The 22,881-nt window shown below is 53.1% G+C and overlaps 8 protein-coding genes across 8 annotated transcripts; 4 read left to right on the top strand and 4 right to left on the bottom strand.

Moving 5' to 3' along the window:
• Positions 1 to 360: 360 nt before the first annotated feature.
• On the bottom strand, positions 361 to 1,694 carry A1O3_09972 (uncharacterized protein; the record flags this gene model as incomplete). Its single annotated transcript, XM_007740063.1, has 4 exons — positions 361 to 538; positions 596 to 862; positions 920 to 1,034; positions 1,088 to 1,694. 4 exons carry the CDS (start codon positions 1,692 to 1,694, stop codon positions 361 to 363), a joined length of 1,167 nt encoding a protein of 388 aa, XP_007738253.1.
• Positions 1,695 to 3,618: 1,924 nt separating this feature from the next.
• Positions 3,619 to 4,809, top strand: A1O3_09971 (NADPH2 dehydrogenase; the record flags this gene model as incomplete). The annotated part of the gene is made up of 1 exon (XM_007740062.1): positions 3,619 to 4,809. The coding sequence occupies one exon, from the start codon at positions 3,619 to 3,621 to the stop codon at positions 4,807 to 4,809; it is 1,191 nt and encodes a 396-aa protein (XP_007738252.1).
• A 1,166-nt stretch (positions 4,810 to 5,975) lies between these two features.
• On the bottom strand, positions 5,976 to 7,778 carry A1O3_09970 (uncharacterized protein; the record flags this gene model as incomplete). The annotated part of the gene is made up of 2 exons (XM_007740061.1): positions 5,976 to 6,836; positions 6,894 to 7,778. 2 exons carry the CDS (start codon positions 7,776 to 7,778, stop codon positions 5,976 to 5,978), a joined length of 1,746 nt encoding a protein of 581 aa, XP_007738251.1.
• Positions 7,779 to 9,543: 1,765 nt separating this feature from the next.
• A1O3_09969 (uncharacterized protein) lies at positions 9,544 to 13,614 on the top strand (the record flags this gene model as incomplete). The annotated part of the gene is made up of 1 exon (XM_007740060.1): positions 9,544 to 13,614. One exon carries the CDS (start codon positions 9,544 to 9,546, stop codon positions 13,612 to 13,614), a length of 4,071 nt encoding a protein of 1,356 aa, XP_007738250.1.
• A 714-nt stretch (positions 13,615 to 14,328) lies between these two features.
• On the bottom strand, positions 14,329 to 15,420 carry A1O3_09968 (uncharacterized protein; the record flags this gene model as incomplete). The annotated part of the gene is made up of 1 exon (XM_007740059.1): positions 14,329 to 15,420. One exon carries the CDS (start codon positions 15,418 to 15,420, stop codon positions 14,329 to 14,331), a length of 1,092 nt encoding a protein of 363 aa, XP_007738249.1.
• Positions 15,421 to 16,287: 867 nt separating this feature from the next.
• A1O3_09967 (uncharacterized protein) lies at positions 16,288 to 17,228 on the bottom strand (the record flags this gene model as incomplete). The annotated part of the gene is made up of 2 exons (XM_007740058.1): positions 16,288 to 16,905; positions 17,097 to 17,228. 2 exons carry the CDS (start codon positions 17,226 to 17,228, stop codon positions 16,288 to 16,290), a joined length of 750 nt encoding a protein of 249 aa, XP_007738248.1.
• An 856-nt stretch (positions 17,229 to 18,084) lies between these two features.
• On the top strand, positions 18,085 to 18,978 carry A1O3_09966 (uncharacterized protein; the record flags this gene model as incomplete). The annotated part of the gene is made up of 1 exon (XM_007740057.1): positions 18,085 to 18,978. A coding segment is annotated over one exon (894 nt), but the record flags the coding sequence as incomplete, so codon positions are not given.
• A 532-nt stretch (positions 18,979 to 19,510) lies between these two features.
• A1O3_09965 (heat shock protein 78, mitochondrial) lies at positions 19,511 to 21,679 on the top strand (the record flags this gene model as incomplete). Its single annotated transcript, XM_007740056.1, has 1 exon — positions 19,511 to 21,679. The coding sequence occupies one exon, from the start codon at positions 19,511 to 19,513 to the stop codon at positions 21,677 to 21,679; it is 2,169 nt and encodes a 722-aa protein (XP_007738246.1).
• Positions 21,680 to 22,881: the final 1,202 nt, after the last annotated feature.

Below are 22,881 nucleotides of genomic sequence, written 5' to 3'. Positions count from 1 at the left end.
CTTTGAATAAAGACTTTTCCTCTTGCATTCCAATCCTCTCCAGTGATCGGTCCTCCACCCTCACCAAGAATACCACCGGATCTTGTTAGGAACGGAGAGACCGCCGTGGCTTTCAGGCTTCCAGGGGTATAAGGTCTATGCTAATCTGAGTTTGCAGGTCCTGTCGCAAAAAACAAAAAAGAATGAGAGTCTTTCAAGTACTCCAAATTCCCCTGCTTCATGTTATACCCCCTGTATCATCAATCGCCGGTCGCAATGCTGGAAAAAAATTCGTCATCCTGATGAAGGGTATCATGTGTCATCCTCTATCTTGGCACGGCAAATCGATGTGAGCCTTGCACACGGCTCACATTCATGAAATCATTCAAACTGGTCGTTCTGTGAGTCGGCGACTGTGTCGCTCAAGTTGATGAGCAGCTGTGCAAGACATCGCTTGGTGGCGGCATCGTCTCGGAGAACGTTGGAAAAGGTTGCGTCTCGGAGAGGTTCTGGCAGGCACTGCCGCAGCGCTTGACGGGCTCGGTTGTTATCGCTCAGTCTAGTCCAGGGATCAGTGGAAAGGTCTGGGAGCAGTCGGTCGCGACGATCAACGTACCTCAGAAAACATCGGACAACGTGTTTCAGGAGCCGCACGGTCTGCGTTTCAACCAGTCCGATGACCATGTTGCTCAAAACGGTCCCCACTGCATAAAACCTCTCGTAGGTAGCACATATATACCCGAGGCCTGTATCGTCGAGTAGGATTTTTTGAACGATGAATATGGCAACCGTTTTGGACAGCTCGCTGCCTGTCTCCATGATGCGCAGACACAGGGGGATGATCTCCGTGGTGAGGAGGAAGTTGATGGTGGGAGAAGAGTTGCTGGCATTGCCCGGGGCTCCGGGAGTTCCGGCCGGGTTCATCGAGACACTCGAGGACGGCTCGTTCTTCACCAGAGCACCTATGACCCCCAGAGAGGTAAGCCGCAGATACTCGAACGGCCTCGACTTGGACGTGGTGTTCAAGAAAGGGTAGAGAAACAAGGGAATGTGAGCTAGTTGCGCGTTAGTACCGTACACTGTAGAGACACTCGGCCAGACCACTCACCGTGAAGAAAAAGACCCCGAGTCTCATTGTGACTTGCTACGCACTGAAGCAAGGCCAGCGCGTTGCAAACGCGGTTACTAGCGGCTGCAGTGAGCTGGCTCGGATTCAGCAGAGGGTAGACGGAGATGATCTCCTGAAGCAAGCTGGTCATGACGCCGAAACTGTGCCAGAGAATCAAAGCAAGTTCGGGCACTTGTTCCCTCTTCTTGCTCAGCTCCATGAGAGCGCCCTCTCTCCGGTTGGGGTCCATCAGTTCCGCCACCCATTGTAACACCTTGCGGTTCTCTTCTGAGAGCTGTTGTTCCATGCCGGGAGAACCCTGTTCGTTCATGGTGGTCAAGGAGGTCACAATCGAGTTTTGCGCGTTGTCACCCGATGCCTGGCGATTGGCGTTCTGCGCGTGCGAGGAAGTATGGTTCTGATTCATCGCGATACGGTTATAGTGCTGTTGTTGAGCGGCAGCGGCTGCCGCTGCGGCGGCCTGGGCCTGCTGTTGCCCATGACTCAAGGGTTGATGGCTTTGCTGCGGACCGCTGTGTTGCCAAGCAGACTGATCATGCTGGCTGTATTGTTGCTGGTGGGAATAAAGATGCTGAGTCTGAAGCATTGTGTTCGGTATCGGATCGGGGAAGGTCAGGTCAGAGTCATCCTCGGGGGCGCGGAAGACAGCGAACAACAAAGGTCGGGATGCGGGATGCAGGATGACACAGGGCCGATGGGACAGATCGAGGACAATGTGACGGGTTGGTGATCGAATACAGAAGAGTGAGACTCGACAAGGGGAGAAAGACAAAGCGAGAACAGGGAGGAAGGATAAAAGCGGGGAGTTTTCGGCGCCTGCGGTCCAGTGCAGACAAGGCAGGGGAGCGCAGCGCAGCGCAGATGAACTGAAGAATCTCGGGTGGTGCGGGTGCACTGCAGTGCAGAATAATGAGTGACGGCTTGGCAAACCGCAGGCAATCAGACCCAGACCGTGTCGCCGCTTTAGACTCCAGGCACCTATACCCTGCAGGTGCCTACTATCCTACTATCCTAATTGCATCTCGTGTCACCTTCACCTTCACCTTCACCTTCACCTACACATTGCTTCAGATGTTGCTCTAGGATGGTCCATCTTTTTGCTACAGCCCTGTTTGTCGGTTTGCAGCACCGTCACTAGGCTAGGCCTTCTGAGGCGTTGTGTTTCCTACGCGTTGACCTTCATATGACTCTGCGAATACACGATCCACACGTACCAAGGTCGTCATGAAGAAAGACAAGACAGACATTTCAAGGTGAAGCTTGACCTCGCTGCATCCGGTAGCGCCAATCCTCAACACGTTTCTTGCTATCGCCAACCTTCTGCTCTCTCAGCTCCGAATCAGACGATCTCGATTAAAAAGAGTCATTTCTGTTATTCCAAAGGAGACGCATAATGAGACCACGGAGTCGACTACAGAGGGGAGTTGGCGAGTACTGGGCTGATTCAGGGCACCATAATCTTTCTTGTTTAATTGTGCAATTGCAAAATAGGCTGACTAGCACTGAAGCTTCAATGAAAGACGAGCCATTAGCACATCTACACGCGAGTCTGGAGTATTGCGAAGTCGCCACATTACTGGGTGGAATCCATGTCTCTTGACAGGTCGTGATGGTATGACCCCCCGTGACGGGGCCCTCATACCTCGTTGTGACCAGCTCCCGTCGTCATGAATGATTAGGCGTCCTCTTTGTTACTGGGATGTCATTCATTTGTTCGATTTAGGACTGTTGAGAAAAACGAATGAGCAACAACCCTTGGGCATCATAACATCAAGCCTGATTCCAGGGCACAAGAGTTGTGTTGCTATGATCACCTTCGCGAACCTCTCGCCAGTGCGGAGGTATTCTCTCCTTGAGTAGGGCCTCACCTCTGTTGGAGGCTCTGCGTCGATTCATTTGACCAGAGGTTGCCACTTCTCTCTGGCCTATTGGGAGTCTTCTGCCCGTCAACGACGTGGTGCTTTGCATCACCCCGTAGCTGAACCAGACGCTTGTATGGTGACGGCTTCTCTTTGTCGTTGGAGGAGGATCAACTCGCTCGGCGACGGATCATGACTTCTGGTTTGTAAACGGGCAACGACAACGGCACGTATATACGTTCAAGCCAGCTATTTGTCTCTTTCAGGTCGGGGCTCGCCTCTTAGGGTCAAACATGTCAGGGCTCCTTAGGCTTAGGGGGCTTTTAGCAAGGAGCCTTTGGAGACCAGACTGGGCGCTACAGTAATTACTGTAATTCCCGCCTACGGAGTCGGGTTTCTGATTTGTAAGCCTGGGAGATATTTTCATATACAACATCCACCATCTGGGCCACAGCTACTCCATAGGGCCTGATGATGCGAGCGCATGGGTCCGAAGATGCCACAGATACAGCATCCCGTCCAGTAGTATATAAGGTATACTATATGCCGGCATTAAAATGGGCCCAACAGGACAAACCAGACAGCAAAACCCACGCCAGCCTCAATTTCAATCAAGCCAGAACATTGTCTCTCGCCTTTGCCTGCGTCGACATGGCTCAGGATCAGGACAAACTCTTCTCCCCGCTCAAAGTCGGCAACGTGCAGGTCAGCCACCGCATCGTGCTGGCGCCACTGACGCGGTTCCGGGCGGACGACAAGCATGTGCCGCTCCCGCTGGTGACGGAATACTACAGGCAACGGGCCTCGACGCCCGGCACGCTGCTCATCACTGAGGCGACGTTCGTCAGCCCACGGGCGTCCGGGCTGGACCACGCGCCGGGGATCTGGAACGCGCAACAGATTGCGGCGTGGAAAGAAGTGACGGACGCGGTACACGCCCAAGGCAGTTCGATCTTCGTGCAGCTCTGGGCGTTGGGCCGCCGCGCGGTGGCATCGGTGCTCGCACGCGCCGAAGGCGGCCCGTATGCGGTGAAGGGGCCCAGCGCGGTGGCGGTGACTCTGGGCGGCCAGCGTAACATGCCCGAGGCCCTGAGCGTTGACGAGATCCAAGACCTCATCGGCGACTACGCCACGGCGGCGCGCAACGCGGTCGAGGCGGGTTTCGACGGGGTCGAGCTGCACGGCGCCAACGGCTACCTGATCGACCAGTTCCTGCACGCGAGCCTCAACACGCGCACCGACGAGTACGGCGGCAGCGTGGAGAGGCGGTCGCGCTTCGGCGTGCAGGTCACCCAGGCCGTCATCGCCGCGGTCGGCGACAGCAAGAAAGTCGCGGTGCGCCTGTCGCCGTGGACCGAGACCGACGGCGGATCTGAGAGTGCCGATGTCATCGTCCCGCAGTTTCTACACATCATCTCCGAACTGAAAAAGCTCGACCTGGCCTATCTGCACCTCGTCGAGAGCCGCGTCAGTGCCGCCGAAGTCGACCCCAGCGACCACGTCTACCGCACCCTGGCCAGCCGCAACGACGTCTTTGTCGAGCGCTGGGGGACCCCGAACCCCATCATCCTCGCCGGTGGCTTCACTCCCGAAACGGCCGAGCAGGCTGTTCAGAGATACAAGGACGCCAACGTCTTGGTCGCCTTCGGCCGGTATTTCATCAGCACCCCGGACTTGCCGTTCCGCATCCACGAGCACATCGACTTGAATCCCTATGATCGCTCTACCTTCTACACCCCGTTCAGTCCGAAAGGCTACACGGATTATCCCTTCAGTGAGCGCTTCTTGGCTGCGACAAAGGCGCAGGCGCAGGGGAAGGGGCAGGTGTTGGCTTCCATCTGATCTACTCAAATCAGGCATTATACTATACAGTGGACAAAACAAAACACTGATTTCCACACGACATGACATGAGATGTACGAGCATGTCAGCATTGATGGCGCACAGAAAGATATATAGATAGATGGATGGATAGAATAGAATAGAATAGACCCGACCAGACCAGAGTATAAGAGAGGATATATTTGGCCTGGTGTATATGAACTAGACCTCCTACTCCTGCTTCTACTCCTGCTCCTGCTCCTGCTCCTGCTCTTGAGTTGGGTTGACTTCACTTGACTTGATGTATTCATTGTACTTAACTCTCACTTACTATTGCTCTCGTTGGGATTGGGACTCGTTACAGTACAGAGCAGAGCAGAGCACACCACACCACACCACATTGATACAGTGCCAGTGCCAGTGCCAGTGCCGGTACGACTCCCACTCACCATGCTTGAAGCCGGGCCCGGTCCCGGTCGGAATTGACCTAGCGCAACCCCCTATCCGACGGGATGGAGAGACACACAGAGTAGATCCGCTTTCCGGCTCCGGCCTTGACCTAGTGCGTGAGGATGATCCAAGGTCTGGTCCGGGGAACTAGGTGCGAGGTATAAGGTGTGAGGTATGTATAAGCCCAGGCCTGCTCGATGAGCCATTCTCTCGTCGTCGAGGACGCGCAACAGGCCTCGCCGCAGCCTCGCCCGGAACAGAGACCGGCGACTGGCTGATCGGTCCTGATCCACTCTTCCGCGCCTGGCCTACGGATACAGTTGGACTGATTAGAGCTGCGGGCCTGAATCCGAGTCCATACTATGTACCTTTATTCTACTCCGTACTCCGTGCTACTACTCCACACTGTCATTGTGCTCCTCGGACCGTTATGTTAATGGGAAGAGTTGGATTGGAGTACGCATCTCCTTAAGCACGGGATGGGATGACCAGGCTCGCCGTATTGGATTCGTATTTACTGCGTCTTTCTACCTACACACACACACCCTCGCACCCGGCCATTTCCATCATTTCGTCCTGTTGGTATAGGCTTGATGCCGATCCGTAGAAATGCAGCATTCCCAAGGTCTTATGTCTTATCCTGGTAGCTGTATGTGAGGCTTGTGGCTAGGCTCTTTTTCTCTTCTCCCCATGAATGGAACCGCCCTTTCCCCCTACGTTCCTCGAGGGTGCCTAGCCTATTCCAGCGAGAAATGCTTCTCGGTCTTCCACGATTCAACCATCAAACCCAATGCTTTACTCACAGGCTTTTCCTGCAATTCTCGAGGTAACGAACGTGGAAAGTCAAGGGCTGCTTGGCGTAATGCTGCTATGCCGGCAGCTCCAAAGAAAAGGACAAATCGGTCGACCGCGTTGTTCTCCAGCATCGACTTCAGGAGGATCAGATGACTAGTCTGGACTTCTGAAGCAGGTGTGTTGACGATATGTGCCAGACTCGACCAGTAATGGACCGGTGGCCAGGGATTTTGGACTTTAGCCTTTGAGAAGTTGCGTAGAGCGATGGAGGCGTAGCCGACCCCCAGCCCAGTCAGGCGGTCATAGTGTTTGTTCTCCGTCACGAAGGCTTTCTTTTCGTCTGACAGTTTCTCCAACCGCCATCCGAGTCGCAATCTTCCCGCCGACGTGGATTCGGAGCCATGGATACCGAAGAGAGCCGGCGCAGTTGCGTGGAACTTGCACATCAGGACCGAGATAAGCGAGACAGTCGTCGGCTTCTGCGTCGATGTGGACGTACTGAACTGAGGGTCTGAACTCTCTGACGCGACATTCTTGGCAAACTGCAACTCGGTCATTGAGAAGATTTGCGCCACGAGAGTGCCGACAGGTTCGGCAGCTTTAGGGTTCACTGCGCATTCACCCACAAAGGTGTTGATGATAGCCTTGCTGAAGAAGGACAGGAGGTACAATACCAGTGATGGCACGGTCGTTCTACCTCCATCAAGAAGCGAGAGGTGTGGAGGAAGGTAGTCGTTGACCGAGACGGGGGGCGAGGGAAGTTCATTCAGAGCTCTCAGTAATGTTATCTTCACTCGGTCATGCTGCAGCACAAGTTAGTGCCCGACGCCCTGCATAGAATACTATGCATTGGTACTTACCGCCTTCTTGTTGCCAACTTTGTCGTCCGTGAGCTGCCCGACGCTTGTCCGCATGGCTCGTCGCATGTCTCCTACATGAGGTTTCAAGGATGGATCCTTCTTGACCCTCTCCCAGAACTCTCTTCGGAAATCTTTGAGCTTCTTATGGATGGTCAAATAACTCCGGTGCAGGCTCTCCAATTCCTGGGCCGAACTCGAGGGCCGGCCTGAGCTTTGGGGGAGCTGGCGTGCTGAGGGCCCAGGAGCTGGTACTTTGGCTGCGGCGGCCTGCTTCTCGGCTTCTTCCTTTCTCAAAGCAGCTTCTCGCTCTGCATTTTCCTGTTCTTCACGCTGTCGACTTTCAACTTCTTCCTTTTCTCTACGCCGCTTCTCTTCTGCTTCAGCCTTTTGCTTTTCGTAAATCGCCAATCTCTCGGCTTCCGCTTTTGCTCGCGCTTCTCGTTCACGCCGGTCTTTCTCTTCTCGGGCTTTACGCTCCTCCTCGGCTCGTCTTCGTGCTAGGTCCTCTTCCAGCTTCCGTCTTTCTTCCTCCTCTCGTCTTCTCTGTTCCTCCTCGCGGCGTCGCCTTTCTTCCTCTTCCTGCTTGATATATGCCTGAAGTACAGCTTCGGCTTGTCGTCGGACGACCTCATGTTGTGCGTTGGCAACATTCAGCTCTGCCCTGTGCGCCTCTGCCTGAGCGAGCTCTCTGGCGTCGAGTTCCTCTTGCTGTTGTCTCCGCTGATAGACATGAAGCTTTTGGCGTTCGGTTTCGTGTAGGTGGATCTGGCTAAAAGCACGTTCCAACTCGAATTGCAGCTGTCTGGATGGACTGTCGTCATTTCTGCGTATCCGAGGGCTGTTCCTGGCTCCCAATGGCGATGACTGAAGTTTGGCTTCAGCCATTTCCAGTATCACGTGACTGAAAAGAGCTACTTGATCAGGTTTGAGTGAGTCTTGGGAATGCTCTCAAGGCGGATCAAACGTCGGTCTCGAAAGAGCTGCCCTAGACACCCTTATTTAGAGACTGTCGAGGGTTTTGAGGCCCAGGTGACGAGGTGAATTGGGCCCGAGATTGCTGTGTTTATCTTCAAGCAGCGGCATATGTTTAAAAGTATCGCAAGTCGACTTGGTGCAATTGGGAGTTCCGGGAGTGCTGGCTGCGGAAGAAATGAGCTAGACTCGCCTGAGCTATGTGAGAGAGCCTCCGACACAAAACAGTGTATACCAAACGGCGTGTTGAAGACGCCCCTATTAGATGGCGACAAAGTCCAGCTAGCTCGGCTAACACATTGTTTTGGCACAGGAGGCTTTGGTAATTAGCGCCAGGTCAGGTCAGGAACAACAGGAATAGGTGGCCTCGTCAGCCGAAACCGAGAACCAGTCCTTACAAGAGGTGCCACAAGGGATCGTGTCGGAGCGGGCGAACGGGTTGATGAGGAGGCGACGGGAGGGCCAACAAGCAGGGTGAAGTTGGAGTTTATTAGACTCAAAGTCGAGGACCGAGGCGTGTCGCGACGAGGTTCCGGTTGCTGGCCTGTGCTAGAAGGGGAGTGTATTGTATGTACAGTAGTACTAGGATGAGCGGCTCCATCAAAGAGAAGTGGCACAGCTGCGTACTCCGTACATGTCTTTTGCCTGCGCCTGACAGCTGCCCGCACCTGGGGCTTGGCGTTGGTTTCGACGATGAAATGGTAGGTGAATGGTACTAATATTAAATCCCTAGTAGTGCCTAGGAGACTACCTACTGTAAGGTAGGTACCTACCATGGTACGCTACTAGTCAGACTCATGGAGTGTCACAGAGACCTTCTGGGGGCACCTTACACAAATGACTCCCGTCTCTCATGAGATGGAGCATTGTTTGGCGTACCGGACACTTACAATGAGTACCTACCTAGTATATAGAATATAGAATATCCTGTAGCGTGTCTAGAGAATCTCCCCTAAATACGGAGTAGACCTCCCCTAAACGTGTCGCCCCCATCCGACAGTAACTACGCCTGGCGCCTGGAGATGCCACCAGTGAAGACTACCTTTAGGTACCTAATAATATTGGCGGCGTAGGCACAGGCACGGGCACTAACCACACCTCCACCCCCGTCTCCATCACCTTACTGTAGTCAACGTACTACTTCAGCCCATTCTCTCCAACACACATCGACAAGACACTTAACGTTCCCCTTCGTGGTTCCTTCACTTCACCATCACCATCTCTTGATCTTCTTCGCCGTCCTCTCTGCCCACATTCTACCATCCATTCTCTCCCCCTCTCCATTTGTCACAAACAGTCCTTCAAATAGCCAGAGTCACTCTCTTGTGCTCCCGCCTGTCTCCAATCACGGTCCCGTCCTCCGTCAATTCCGTTTCCTGTCCTTCCCTCGCCCAGGCGTCGAGCCTGCTTGTCTGTTCATCAATTTTTCACTCTGCAGTCGCCCTCCACTGTTACCTCACCATTGTGACCGACAGCCATCAGGCTACCTCCTGCCTCAGTTCACCGTTGCGACGGACAGCCATCAGGCTCCCGCCTGCCTCAAATCCCCGCGACCCTGCACTGTCACACTTGACACCTCGCCGGCCTCTCCACCTCGGACACAAGCCTGACATTGAAAAATACCACTCGTCGCCGAAGAATTAGGACGTAAAGTATCTATTACTGAAGATACTTGAAGATGGCACATTCAGGTTCAACAGGTGTGCCTGGCCCTGCAGGCCGCAGACTTCATATCGCCCATCGCCGCAGTCCATCAGAGTTGACACCACTTATGATGGAACAACTTGCGCTTCAACAACAGATTGAATTGCTTCAGCAGCAGCAACAACAGATTGCTGCCACACATCAGCAGTATGTGAATATGGGCATGATCCAGCAGCCTTTGCAAGGCATGCCAGGTTATTCGCCCATCCAAGGTCAATCTGCCTTGGCCGGAATGTCTCCAAACAACACCAATTTTCAATTTCCTCAACATCAGCCACAGATGGGAATCCCCCCCAATCCGCCTGCGCCGCCTGCTGCTCATCGCCGAAACCAATCCGCTCTTCCGGGCATGGCCATGGGGCCACCACCTGCTCCATCTGCGGGACAAGCTTATGGCGACTTCAATCAGCAAGCTATGGGCCAGAACCGTGAGAATAGTGGCGGTCGTGGAAGAGGAGGTCCTACACAAGGTGGCCATGCTCGACGTCATTCACTTGCACTTCCTGAAGCAAAGAAAGCTGCAGAACTTGCCGAAAAGAAGCGAACATCAGCAGGCTTCCAGTTTCCCATTCCTGGGGCTGGCGGCACGGTTGAGAGTCCCGTCATAGCCACTCCATCCGATGACAAACCGGCAACGCCGGCCGGTCCACAAGGGCTGGGTTTACAACGCGCTGGGAATGCCAGAGTTATGGGTCATAGCCGGAGTCAAAGTATGGCTACAGGAGGTGCTCGAGGCGGTGGTGCGGCCGGCCGCGGTGGTGCTGGTGCTGGTTTCCAATTTCCACCTCCGATGGGTACCACAGAAGGTGGCTCAGGTCAAGGCAATCAGTCCGACCTCCAGCGTCGTGGAAGCCAGAGTAGCCACACAAGACAAGGTTCACGAAACTTTGACGGCAACTGGCGTCAACAGAACAATCAGCAGAATAATGAACAGCAGCAACAGCAAATGGGCCAGTTCACCCAGCCGCAAGGCTTAAGTGCTGGGGGATTCCAACCGGGCCACCGAGTTCGCGGTTCAATGAATCAGTCTATCGGTTCAATGAGCGGGTTCCAGTATCCTGGCCAGCCGCAGTTGGTTCAAATGCCCCAAGGGCAAATGATGATGCCACCGCAGATGTTTGCTGGTCAACAACTAAACGCTTTGCAAATTGCTCAGCTCCAGGCTATGCAAGGTTCACAGCTCGGTGGTTTGCAAGCAAGCCAGCATGCCCCACCCTTAGGGCTGCAGCAGCAGCAACAACAGAGAAAGACATTGTTCACACCCTACCTCCCTCAAGCAACTTTACCTGCACTACTGAACGATGGGCAGCTTGTTGCGGGGATTCTCAGAGTCAACAAGAAGAATCGCTCCGATGCATACGTCACCACTAGCGATCTTGATGCAGATATTTTCATCTGCGGAAGTAAGGATCGTAACCGAGCGCTCGAGGGTGACTTGGTTGCCATCGAGCTCCTCGATGTCGACGAGGTCTGGGGGCAGAAACGTGAAAAGGAAGAAAAGAAAAAGCGGAAAGATATTACTGATACCCGTTCATCCGCAAACACTCAGAACGGCAAAAATGATACTGCGTCATCCAGCGATGCACAGTCCATTGCGCCGGACGGTAGCATCCGACGACGAGGCAGTCTACGTCAACGACCAACACAAAAGAAGAATGACGATGTGGAAGTTGAAGGCCAAAGCTTGCTTCTCATGGAAGAGGAGGAGATCAGTGATGAGCAGAAGCCGCTCTATGCTGGCCACGTTGTTGCTGTTATCGAACGTATTGCCGGCCAGATGTTCTCCGGCACACTCGGGCTCTTGCGTCCAAGCAGCCAAGCTACCAAAGACAAGCAGGAGGCAGAAAGACACGCTCGTGATGGCGGTCATGGTCGATCTGAATCTCGTCACCAAGACAAACCAAAGATTGTCTGGTTCAAGCCGACTGACAAGCGTGTGCCATTGATTGCCATCCCTACCGAGCAAGCCCCACGAGATTTTGTCGAGAAGCATATGGACTACGCCAACCGAATCTTCGTTGCATGTATTAAGCGCTGGCCCATTACTTCTCTACACCCGTTCGGTACACTCGTCGAGCAGCTTGGGGAGATGGGAGACCTTCGCGTCGAGACCGACGCTTTACTTCGCGACAACAACTTTGGATCCGATGAATTTTCGGATGCTGTTTTGAAGAGTGTGGGATGGGACGACTGGTCTTTGCAATCGGAGGGCGAGCAGGCTTTGGCCGGTCGCCGTGATCTCCGCAACGAGCGCAGTTTCACCATCGATCCCAATGGCACTAGTGAACTCGACGATGCCCTCCATATCAAGCCACTCGGTGACGACTTGGTAGAACTTGGTATCCACGTTACAGATATTGCGCACTTTGTGAAGGCGAACTCCTTGGTCGACCGGGAGGCGAAGAAACGAGGGACCGGGGTCTACCTTGTGAACCGTGCAGTCAACATGCTCCCGCCCAGACTATCTTCTGGAGTATGCTCACTTCTACCCGGAGAGGGGCGTCTCACAGTCAGTGTGATTTTCAACGTCCACACTGAGACTGGAAAGATCGAAGGCGAACCCTGGATTGGGAAATCCATCATTCAGAGTTCTGGCAAGCTGGCATACCGTGACGTTGACGCCGTCATTAAGGGAGATGGCAATATCGACTTGCATGGCGCTACGGTTGAGGATATCAAGACTCTTCATACCGTCGCCAACAAGTTCCGAGAAGCTCGATTTGGTCATCGCTCCGCCAACATTTCTCCGCTTCGGTTGTTGTATCAACTTGACGACGAGAATGTACCAGTTGAGCAGAACATTTTCAATACCTCTGCCGCACACGAAATTGTGGAAGAGATCTGCTGCAAGGCGAATTTCTTCGTGGCTCAGAAGATTTTCGCCGCCATCCCCGACAAGGCTCTTCTCAGACGACAAGCGCCGCCGAATCCGAGACGTCTGCTGACGTTTGCCGATCGGATGACTCGAGCCGGCTACGAGATCGACGCCACCAGCAGTGGCACTTTGCAGAATAGCCTGTTCAAGGTGGAAGATGCAGATCTGCGCAAGGGTATGGAGACTCTTTTGGTCAAGACCTTGCAACGTGCAAAATACTACATCGGCAACCAGCTGTCGGAGGAACAGCGTCAGCATTATGCCTTGAATCTACCGATCTACACACACTTTACCAACCCTAGTCGTCGTTATGCTGACATTGTCGTGCATCGTCAACTGGAGGCGGCCCTGACGAATGGTGAATTTACGGAAGATCTGGAGAGCCTGGCCAAGACTACGGAACAATGCAACAACAAGAAGGATTCCGCCCATTCCGCCCAAGAACAGTCCGTTCATATTGAGTCTTGCAGACTTATGGACAAGGAGAGTCAGGAGCTTGGCGGCGATTTGGTCAGCGAGGGCATTGTCATCTGTGTCTACGAATCGGCCTTTGACGTCCTGATACCCGAGTATGGGTTTGAGAAACGCGTTCATTGTGATCAGCTGCCACTGAAAAAGGCCGAGTACCGCAAGGACGAAAGAGTACTCGAACTTTACTGGGAAAAGGGTGTGCCCTCGTCTGCATATATTCCCGAAGACGAGCGACCTCGAGCCTCGGCGAGCACCAAGGGCCCGAACGGCGCACGCGACTCGCAGACTGCCAAAGAACGTGCCAAAGAACGATTCGAAGCACAGCGAAAGCAAACCGACAGCAACACCATATCGACTGACGACGTCGATGCTTTGTTTGACGACGAGGACACTACCTCTGAGATTACTGAGATGACGGCCGGAGTCTCGCTCAACTCTCCTGTTGACCGCTCTACTCAGAGTCTTCCGCCATCTCCAAGCCGCAACGGATCGTCGTCCCAAGGACCGACACGAACCCAATCCGACTCCAGAATTGCCAAGTCGGGAGGTGACATTCCAGAAAACCACCTGTCGGACAAGGAGAAGTATCTCAGCTACTTCAAACTTCGAGAAGAAGGCGGCGAGTACATTCAGGATGTTACCGAAATGACCCGAGTGCCAGTCATCTTGAAGACGGACCTAACCAAGAGTCCTCCGTAAGTTCCATGCCCTAGGATCGACCTGAAGTGCTTACTGACCCATGTTCCAGATGCTTGACCATCAGATCCATGAACCCGTATGCGTTGTGATCAATGCAAATTGGGGATGTGGCAGCTTGGACCAACGATAGAATGATGCACGGCCAAGTCGGCTCTCCGGGGGACACTTTTTGAGCGGGTTGGCCCACCACGATTCCTCAGTGTATCCACAGAGAAGCAGATCTTAGGGAAGGACGTCTTGCATTGATTTCAGTTGGAGTGGCATGCATACCTAGAGCCGAGTGATCGACTGACTGGAGGGGTGAGTAGTGAGTGCTGCTACGGTGGAAGGAGACAGCAGTGCATACAGTGTCAGTGTACTCAAACTGTATGGAGAGGAAAGCATTATGCGTTTGAGTGTTGAATCAAGGAGAGCAGGCACGAACGAGCGAGCGAGCGAGAGCCGTAATCAAGATTTCCTTTTTTAGCGTTGTATGCAGAAAAGTTCTATTCCAATGATTCTCATACTATGTCTTTGACGGTCCATGGCTCGTAGCGATGTACTCAGTATCCGGAATGGTTTGAAGGGATATATAGGTCCTAGCATGTACGGGTGCCCCAAGAGACGAAGACGATGCCTCTCCCTGTTTGGTGGTCCACCGATAGACATAAAAGCTGTCTTAGCAGCCGATTTTTGCCCCAGCTCCAATCCAAATCCATGCAAGACTTCGCTGCCTCATTCACCCTTGGTGATGCTCTCAAACACTCTGACGCCGTAGCGACCCAGGGCACTCGCACAAGCGACCGCGTTGGCCCCGACTTTGCGCATTCTATCGAACCCAGCCTTGTCCTCGACGCCGCCGACCCCGATGATGGCGATGTCCTTCGTCTCAGGGGTTTGATCCAGCAGGCGGCGGAAAGTGGCAACATTGCCCAAGGCCAGAGGATGGAGCGCTGCGCCGGCCAGACCGCCGAGTCCTGTTCCCGATTCACTGTGCAGCACGGGTTCGAGCGCGTCGTTGAGCAGCAGCGACGAGCCGAGTGTGTTGGTGCAGGTGAGGAAGTCGACGACACAACTTTCTCCGGGTTCATTCGACTTGGCGGCTCTCAAGGCTGCAACGACCATGTCGAACTGTGCGGCGTGGGTGTAGGGAGACAACTTGATTCCTACCTTCGGGACGCTCTCTGGGGTGGCCATGCGCCCGCGATAGGTCGATTTCGAGTCGCTGATGGCCTCGAGATACTCGGCCAGCTGGGCTGGGTCATAGGCTGGAGGGGAGGCGTGCGCGATGTTGGGACACGACAGATTGACTTCCATAGCTAGACGCAGGTCTTCGTCCATTTCGGCAGCATTGGCGATCAGGGCGTAGGCCATGGATATCTCATCTGGCGTGCCGGTCACGCTGAGAATAAACGGCTTCTTGGTTGGCGTATCCGTGCCCAGGTGCCGCTGGCCGACGATCTCGTTGATAATGCCCAAGTACTCGGACAGCGTGAGATGGGAGTATCCAAGTGTGTTTAGTGTCGACACCGGCTCCGCCGAAGAGGACGAGGTGGCGGAAGATGGTGTTTGTTCTGTTGTGGACTTGCTGCCTTTGGGGTTTGACTCTTCGCCTTTGGGAGCGTTCGCAGGGATCGTCTTGCCCGGCGTGAAGAAGATATACTGATGCACCGAGTCATCGTGAGTGAAGCCCTCGAGCAGGCTGGTGCGGATGGTCACGGCGCCAGTGTATGGACTGTCGTAGAGCTCTTTGATGTCTTCGAGAGACGTGGACCAGGGACAAGCCGAGTTGAGGAGCGGAGGGTCGATCTTGAGCTTTGATGGCATTGTCGGAAACAGAGGGACAGGTTGTGTCCGAGAGGGATACGTGGTCGTTGCGTGCGTAAAAAGGGTGTGTGGCTCTTTTCAGAGAGTAGATGGAGATGGTGGTCAGTGGCCAGGATACTGTCGAGGCAGGCGGTGCTCTTTTGGTCAGATTAATAGCAGAACACTGATATGACGACGATGTCCTCCTGGCTGAGAAATCGTCTTACTTTGAGACTGCAGGGGGTTGCTTCGAATCCCTGGGTGTATCTTATGTGCTGTGTGAATTTGGGGGCCGGATATAAGCCAATGGGTGCTGCTCGTATATGTATATATATTTATGTACTCCGTACGACGCTGGCGTTCTGAACTGCTGCAGCCGCGGTCTTCGAGGCCAACCTGCAAGAGCGATCTCTGATCTCTAGACAGGTTTCGTCCTCAGTATCCGTACAGTTTTGGAGATGGGAAGCTGCGAGTGATGGGTGAAGAGGCGGAGAGGGGTGGCTAATAGTCCTATCTATTATTAAAGCTATCAAGGCCGTCCTTGGTGGCTGTCCGGATCTAGGCGAAACCAACTAATCATGATGCAGCAAGGGATTCCATGTCTCAGATCTGATAACAAGGCACCAATGTTGTGTCAACTGGGCGGGTGGAATGATCGAAGTCACAGCACAAGCTGACAGTGCAAAGTGTCATTCATCTTCATCTATCATGAACTATCCGTAGAGCAGGCTATGCATTCTTCTAGAGTCAAGGCTTTTGTCAAAGAACTGTGCAGGCTTTGGCCACCTCCACGAGGCTGCACCCTTGACTCGTCGCCTTCCAGGTTCTGTGTAACCATGAGCCCTAGCCATCAACCTTCCAGCGAACAAGGCCAGTTCTAAACGTCGCTCAGAGCTTCTGCATGGCAACAACATCGGTCGACTGGACATGGTCCTCGTCTTCCTCAATCTGTTGCTGCAGGTCACTGAGAGAAACCTTCTCGTCTTCGACGACCAAGTTGATCTGCAATTTCTTGATGCCGAAGCCAACAGGCACCAGTTGGTGAGCACCCCAGACGAGACCATCCAACTCGATCGCCAAAACGTTCTTCGTCAACTCGGCCATATCAGTCTCGTCATCCCACGGCTTGACATCTAGTGTGACGATGGATTTGGCAGCAGGCTTGGCCTTGCCTTCCTTCTTCTTCTTGTACTCGGCCAATCTCTTCTCACGCTCTGCGACAACCTCGGGGTCTTCCTCCTCCGATTCGGAGCCGAACAGGTCGACATCGTCTTCGTCTTCGGCCTCGGGAGCATCCTTGGGGTTTTGTGTCACGGCAACTGCCTCTGGGCCATAGGTAGTGAACGGCTTGGATGGATCACCGGGAAGGGTGGAAAAGTCGGCCTCGTAGGACTTGATGTGGTTGTACCAGCGATAGGCATTGGGGTACTTCTCAACGGCGGGGGCTTTGTCCAGAGCCTTGAAAGAAACAACATCGGCTTGAGATGGTTGGAAGCTGTCGGCTACCTGTCAGCGATCGGTCTCAGAAGAAAAGTGTATAGAGTCGACGATATTCGCTCAACGAAAATCAGAAGTGCAAATGCTTGCGGTTGGAAGTAGTCATTTTGCGGTGTCTTAAGCCGCCTCATCAACACGGACCAATTTAATTTCATCATGCAAATAGAGAAGCAACAAGAAAACTCATGAGGATTACATACCCAGCGATGTATGAACGAGTCCTCAGCCAGTTGTTCAGCACTGTAATCGGTCAGTTCCATGCGGTTCCAGAGGCTGCAGTCAAAACACCTACGAGTGAGGCCACTGTCGGAGATAAAGTCGGTGAAACCCATATTGACGGTGTGAATTGGTCCTTGGTCCTAGTTTACTTGTTTGCACGAGACTGAGAGGAGAATGGAGCAGTGTTGTGGCGAGATACGGTAGATGGTGTTCTGTTCAAATTGCTTCGCCAACGATGCCCCCCAAATCAAAAAAAAGCCGGCATGGTCGATGCCAAGGGATGGGAAATCTGCTCGCGGCTGGCGCCCGATCGGGAATGAGGGTGATGCCGCCCTGATAAGAAACACTATGGCCAAACATGTGAGGTTAGAGCGGCATCACATTCCGCCCTTAACGAGATAACGCGCTAAGTTACGAGCCATGAGCTCAGTCCACATAATAAACTTCTCTTGGGAGACGGGCAAAGAGTACTACCTACTACGTAACATTTATACCTTCATGTAGGTAGATGATGCCTACCTAGGAGGCATAGAAAGCTTGAAACCCTCGAAGAAGTGAGCTTTTGACTTTAAAGTTTCCCAGGCTAGTCTTGGTGCCTTGGTATATAACGCCCAGGGACGGGCGTTCGAATATAATCATCCATGGGCTACCCTTCTTGTGCCTCATAACTTACGTCTTTACTAGTATAAGCACAGAATTCCTATACCTTAGGTAGGTACACAACCCTTCAGCGTCGTTAAGTTCGAACTTGGACTTGAGCTAGAATGCCTACAGGCTTCTAAAGCCGCGTCTTGTCGCCATATCTCTTCTCTTCTTCCCTACTGCCCCAGATCTATCACGGATGAATCCCAGACACTTGCCCCAGCGGCTTTTGGCCTATATACTAAGAATTTTTGGACTCGTGAGTCTCCCTCGAAGAGCAGCTATTTTCATGTGCTAATGAAAAGCTCAAAGGGCACCCAGCAATGTCACAGCCCGCTCCTGAATCTTCCGACCGAGCTAGTGCTAGAAATCACGAGCTTTCTAGACAATGAGTCTCAACTCCTGCTCAGTCTCTCGTGTAAACGATTCCGTGTCCTCTTCGGCCTCTACATCAACGTTGCGCTTCCTCAGGATAAGCTTTCCAAGTTACGGTTTTCACGCCTCCTCGAACTCGACTGCCCGCAATATTTGACATGTCGCTCATGCGGCTTGCTATTTGCGTGGCGAGGAAGAAAACGTTGTCACTACCGATGTCCGTGTCATCGTTCTCGCCCGTATGATGAAAATGAAGTGATGGGCACTCTCGCTATACGGCCACGAGGTATTTATATTATTCGTGTGACACGGGAAATTATCGACCTAGTTCTCCGAGCCTACGAGTATGGGCCGGCTTACGGTTTACCTCTGGCTTTTCTATCTGCGAGTGGTAAGGACTATGACGGCTACCTACGAGAAAGTGAGGCCCGGGTCGTGGATGGTCAGCTTATACTTGCTACCCGGTTAGAGGTAGAGACAGAGTCTGGGCGAGAACTAGCGATCATGTCCACTCGCTTCAATTCGCAGATATGCCTCCATCTGTTTGAGGAACCGGGCTGGAAGGAAAGATGGCCGACCCTCGCGCAAAACATTATGCAAATGACAGGCTCAGAAAAAGTTGAGGTATTCAAGTGTTCAGTCTGCGACACTGACCACAGGGTACATATAACAAAGACGGAAAATCGGACAAAGATCGTCCTGAATGTTTGGAGAAACTACGGACGCCGACAGGACAACATGCTGTCGCATAAGCAGGCCTTCTTTTTTGGTTTTCGCCGGGCGCCTCTCTTGCAGCTCGATGCTGACACAGTCTCACAGAGAGATGTGCAAGCACTTTTTGAGTCTAGATAGGAATTTGTCGGCAGCCACCAGGGTGATACTCCTAGAGTCTACGGCGTACTGAGCTACTTTTGTACGCAGTGTACGGAGGACTACTGTGGCCGCTGGCGTGCGTCTTAAAAGCGGCGCCCAGATGGCCTTGGCAGACTAGTCTCCTTTTGAATTCGATGCCTCTCGAGACTTCCAGAACCAAGTCTCCAAAAGTGCGCGGATTCATTTCAGACATAATTGTCCTTTGACCTCCTTTTCATTTGGCTAGAATGTCTATTCACTTATTAGATTACCGATAATACTCCTGGGAAAAAGCGCCTGGCGCTACAAAATCGCAATTATGAACACAGCAAAGTCGTCGCTCGTTCGACGAGCCATATCAACTCGCTCATTCTCAACCCCGTTACGACGGACCGCATTCACTCCGTTTATATCCAGTACGGCAAGGCCTACAATAGTGACTAGATCAGTCTTACCTGCCCTTTCCACAGTACGGACGTATGCCAATGGAAGACCTCACCCGCCGGGTGGCACACATCGAATGGATATGGGAGGAGGAGAAGAGAAACCAGCACTGGAAGAGTATGGGGTGGACCTGACGGCTCGAGCCAAGGCTGGCAAACTTGACCCCGTCATCGGAAGAGATAGCGAAATTCACCGGACGATTCAGATCCTCTCCCGCAGAACAAAGAACAACCCGGTCTTGATAGGTGCTGCAGGCACAGGCAAGACCGCCATCCTTGAAGGGCTTGCACAGAGGATAGTGAGAGGGGATGTCCCCGAGAGCATCAAAAACAAGAGAGTCATCTCTCTCGACCTAGGACAACTCATCGCTGGTGCCAAATTTAGAGGTGATTTCGAGGAGAGGTTGAAGAAAGTATTGAAGGAGGTGGAAGACGCCCAGGGTGGGGTCATTCTCTTCATTGATGAGCTTCACACCCTGCTGGGACTGGGAAAGGCAGAGGGCTCCATCGACGCCAGCAATCTACTCAAGCCAGCGTTGTCCCGTGGCGAGCTACAATGCTGTGGTGCCACGACTCTAAACGAATACCGCCTGATCGAAAAGGATGTTGCTCTTGCACGCCGTTTCCAGCCTATCCTGGTTGGCGAGCCTTCTGTACAGGATAGCATTTCGATCCTCCGTGGTATCAAAGACAGATATGAAGTCCACCATGGTGTCCGCATCACCGATGGGGCTCTTGTCGCCGCCGCATCCTACAGCAACCGCTATATAACCGATCGGTTCCTACCCGACAAGGCCATTGATCTAGTCGACGAGGCTGCTTCTGCCTTGCGACTCCAGCAGGAATCCAAGCCTGATTCTATCCAGAAACTCGATCGTGAGATTATGACCATCCAGATCGAACTTGAATCACTTCGCAAAGAAACCGATGTTGCGTCTAAGGAACGTCGGCAGAAGTTGCAAGAAACCCTCGCAGAGAAGCAGAAAGAAGTCGACAGGTTGACCGAAATCTGGAACCGCGAGAAGGCGGAAATCGAAACCATCAAGAAGACAAAGGAAGATCTGGAGAAAGCACGGCATGAATTAGATCAAGCGAGGAGGGAGGGTAACTTCGGACGTGCAGGAGAACTCCAGTACGCCGTTATTCCTAAGCTCGAGGCTCAATTGCCGGAAGAGGGTGAGGAAGTCGCCACTACGACCAAGAACGGCGAGACCCTAATCCATGACGCCGTGACTGCCGACGATATCGCCAACGTCGTGAGCCGCACGACGGGGATCCCGGTCAACAAGCTCATGGCCGGGGAGGTGGAAAAGTTGATCAAGATGGAGGACAAGCTGCGAGAACATGTCAGAGGTCAAGACGAGGCACTCACTGCAGTCGCCAATGCGGTGCGTCTGCAGAGAGCCGGCCTCAGTGGCGAGAACCGTCCGATGGGCAGTTTCATGTTCCTCGGCCCCACCGGTGTGGGCAAAACCGAACTTTGCAAACAGCTAGCCAACTTCCTCTTCAGCACCGAGACCGCTGTTGTGAGATTCGACATGTCTGAGTTCCAGGAAAAGCACACCGTCTCAAGGCTGATCGGTGCCACGGCAGGCTACGTGGGCTACGAAGACGCCGGCCAGCTCACAGAGGCAGTGCGGCGGAAGCCTTACGCTGTGCTGCTGTTTGACGAATTTGAGAAGGCACACCGTGACATCTCCAGCCTGTTGCTGCAGGTCTTGGATGAGGGCTTTTTGACTGACAGCCAGGGTCACAAGGTCGATTTCCGAAACACGCTGATTGTCCTGACCAGTAACCTTGGCGCCGAAGTCCTGATGGGCGCGGGTACCGACTCCGAAACCGTGGCTCCTGAGCAGAAGAAGGCGGTCATGGAAATCGTGCAGGCGAGCTATCCGCCCGAATTCCTCAATCGGATTGACGAGTTCATCATCTTCAACAAACTGTCGAGATCCGCGCTGAGAGATATCGTGGATATTCGAATTAAGGAACTCCAGGACCGACTTGATGACCGCAGGATCACGCTTCAGATGTCGGACGAAGTCAAAGGCTGGCTGTGCGAGAAAGGTTATGACTCGAGGTACGGTGCCAGACCGTTGAACCGGCTGATTCAGCACGAGATTGGCCGGAGATTGGCAGACAAGATCATTCGCGGCGAGCTTAAGACGGGAGACACGGCCACAGTCGTTGTTGCGGCAGACAAAGAATCGTTGGAGCTGGAGGTTGGAAAGCCGAACCAAGGGACAGTTGCATAAACGCCCACCGGGAATGGGATTGTCCAATCCAGCCGATTGGCGATCTACTCCACGAAGCTGCGACGATATCGGTGTCGAACTACCGGTAGCATATTTGGTGGACCTACACGAGAACCCTGGATCCACTTTACTCCGGATTTTGCCAATTCTCTTTGTACGAAATATGAAGGCGGAGAATGATCTCGCTTTTCATGGCATATCCTCTCGAGCTTAACACTCGATTCTGCATATTTAGCGCATGGAACAGGGAGAAATGGTGTCCGAAACCAAAAGGAGATGGATTCCCACGATGTTATGAAAAAGAAAACAAAAGGATTATGATACAGCACTATTGGCGGCGTTTGCGGAACTGATACCCCCAACTCAATCTTGTTGTCTTGTGTGATAGACATGTTTTGAATTTGCTTTGTTGTTTATATTTACAGGGGCTGCCGCAGGACATTGGAACCTGGACCGTGTTGTACAATAATAGTATGCCGGGTGGGTGGTACTTGAAGACATTACATAGTTTAGACAGGGTTCTCCAGCCTTAGCTCATGAAATCTCCCGATCTCCCAATCTCAAGTTGATTCCTCCTCTTCCCGGGCGCATGTATATTTGGACCGGTTTGTAGTTGCTCTTCTTGCAATCTTTCCGTCCGTATTTCCATGACTGCTGTCTGTGCAGGCTGGACAGAAGGGGTTGTCGATACTATTCGCCTCCCTTCTTCGGACCGGATCCGATCCGTCGTTACCAGGCCAGTTGGTCGTTGGTCTGGTCTGTCCGCTTCTTGGAACAAACGCTCAGGCGGGGGGTAGTGATGTCCAACTCAAACAACCCGTCAAAACCTAAGCGCCCCAGCCATATATATCTAACCAAGCGCCGCCCTGGTTTACTGTGTGCCTTCCGTCTTCTTCCTAATTCGAGCGTTTTGGGGGCGCGGTTTTTTCTTTTCCAAGGCGAAATCCGCAGTCATCAGAGATCCGCGCATGTGGTAGGAACGATGCTGTCCAGCGCTGAGCTGAGCCTTGCGGTGGCCGACAGTGTCACTTTGTCGACTCGCACTCTCTTTGGATGTCTTCGGAGGCGCAGGGAATAGGGCATTGTCACAAGTTTGGTGGGAACAAAATCCCCGACAGTTTGTGAGATGAACGCTTTCAAAGGTTCATGTGGGCGGTGAAAGCTGGGACCTGCTCTGTACGTAAAACGGCCTGACACCAGAG

Source organism: Capronia epimyces, assembly GCF_000585565.1.
Source record: "Capronia epimyces CBS 606.96 chromosome Unknown aczIQ-supercont1.10, whole genome shotgun sequence".
Lineage (NCBI taxonomy): Eukaryota > Fungi > Ascomycota > Eurotiomycetes > Chaetothyriales > Herpotrichiellaceae > Capronia > Capronia epimyces.
The sequence above is the reverse complement of the archived record's forward strand: the minus strand, read 5'-3'. Positions and strand labels throughout refer to the sequence as shown.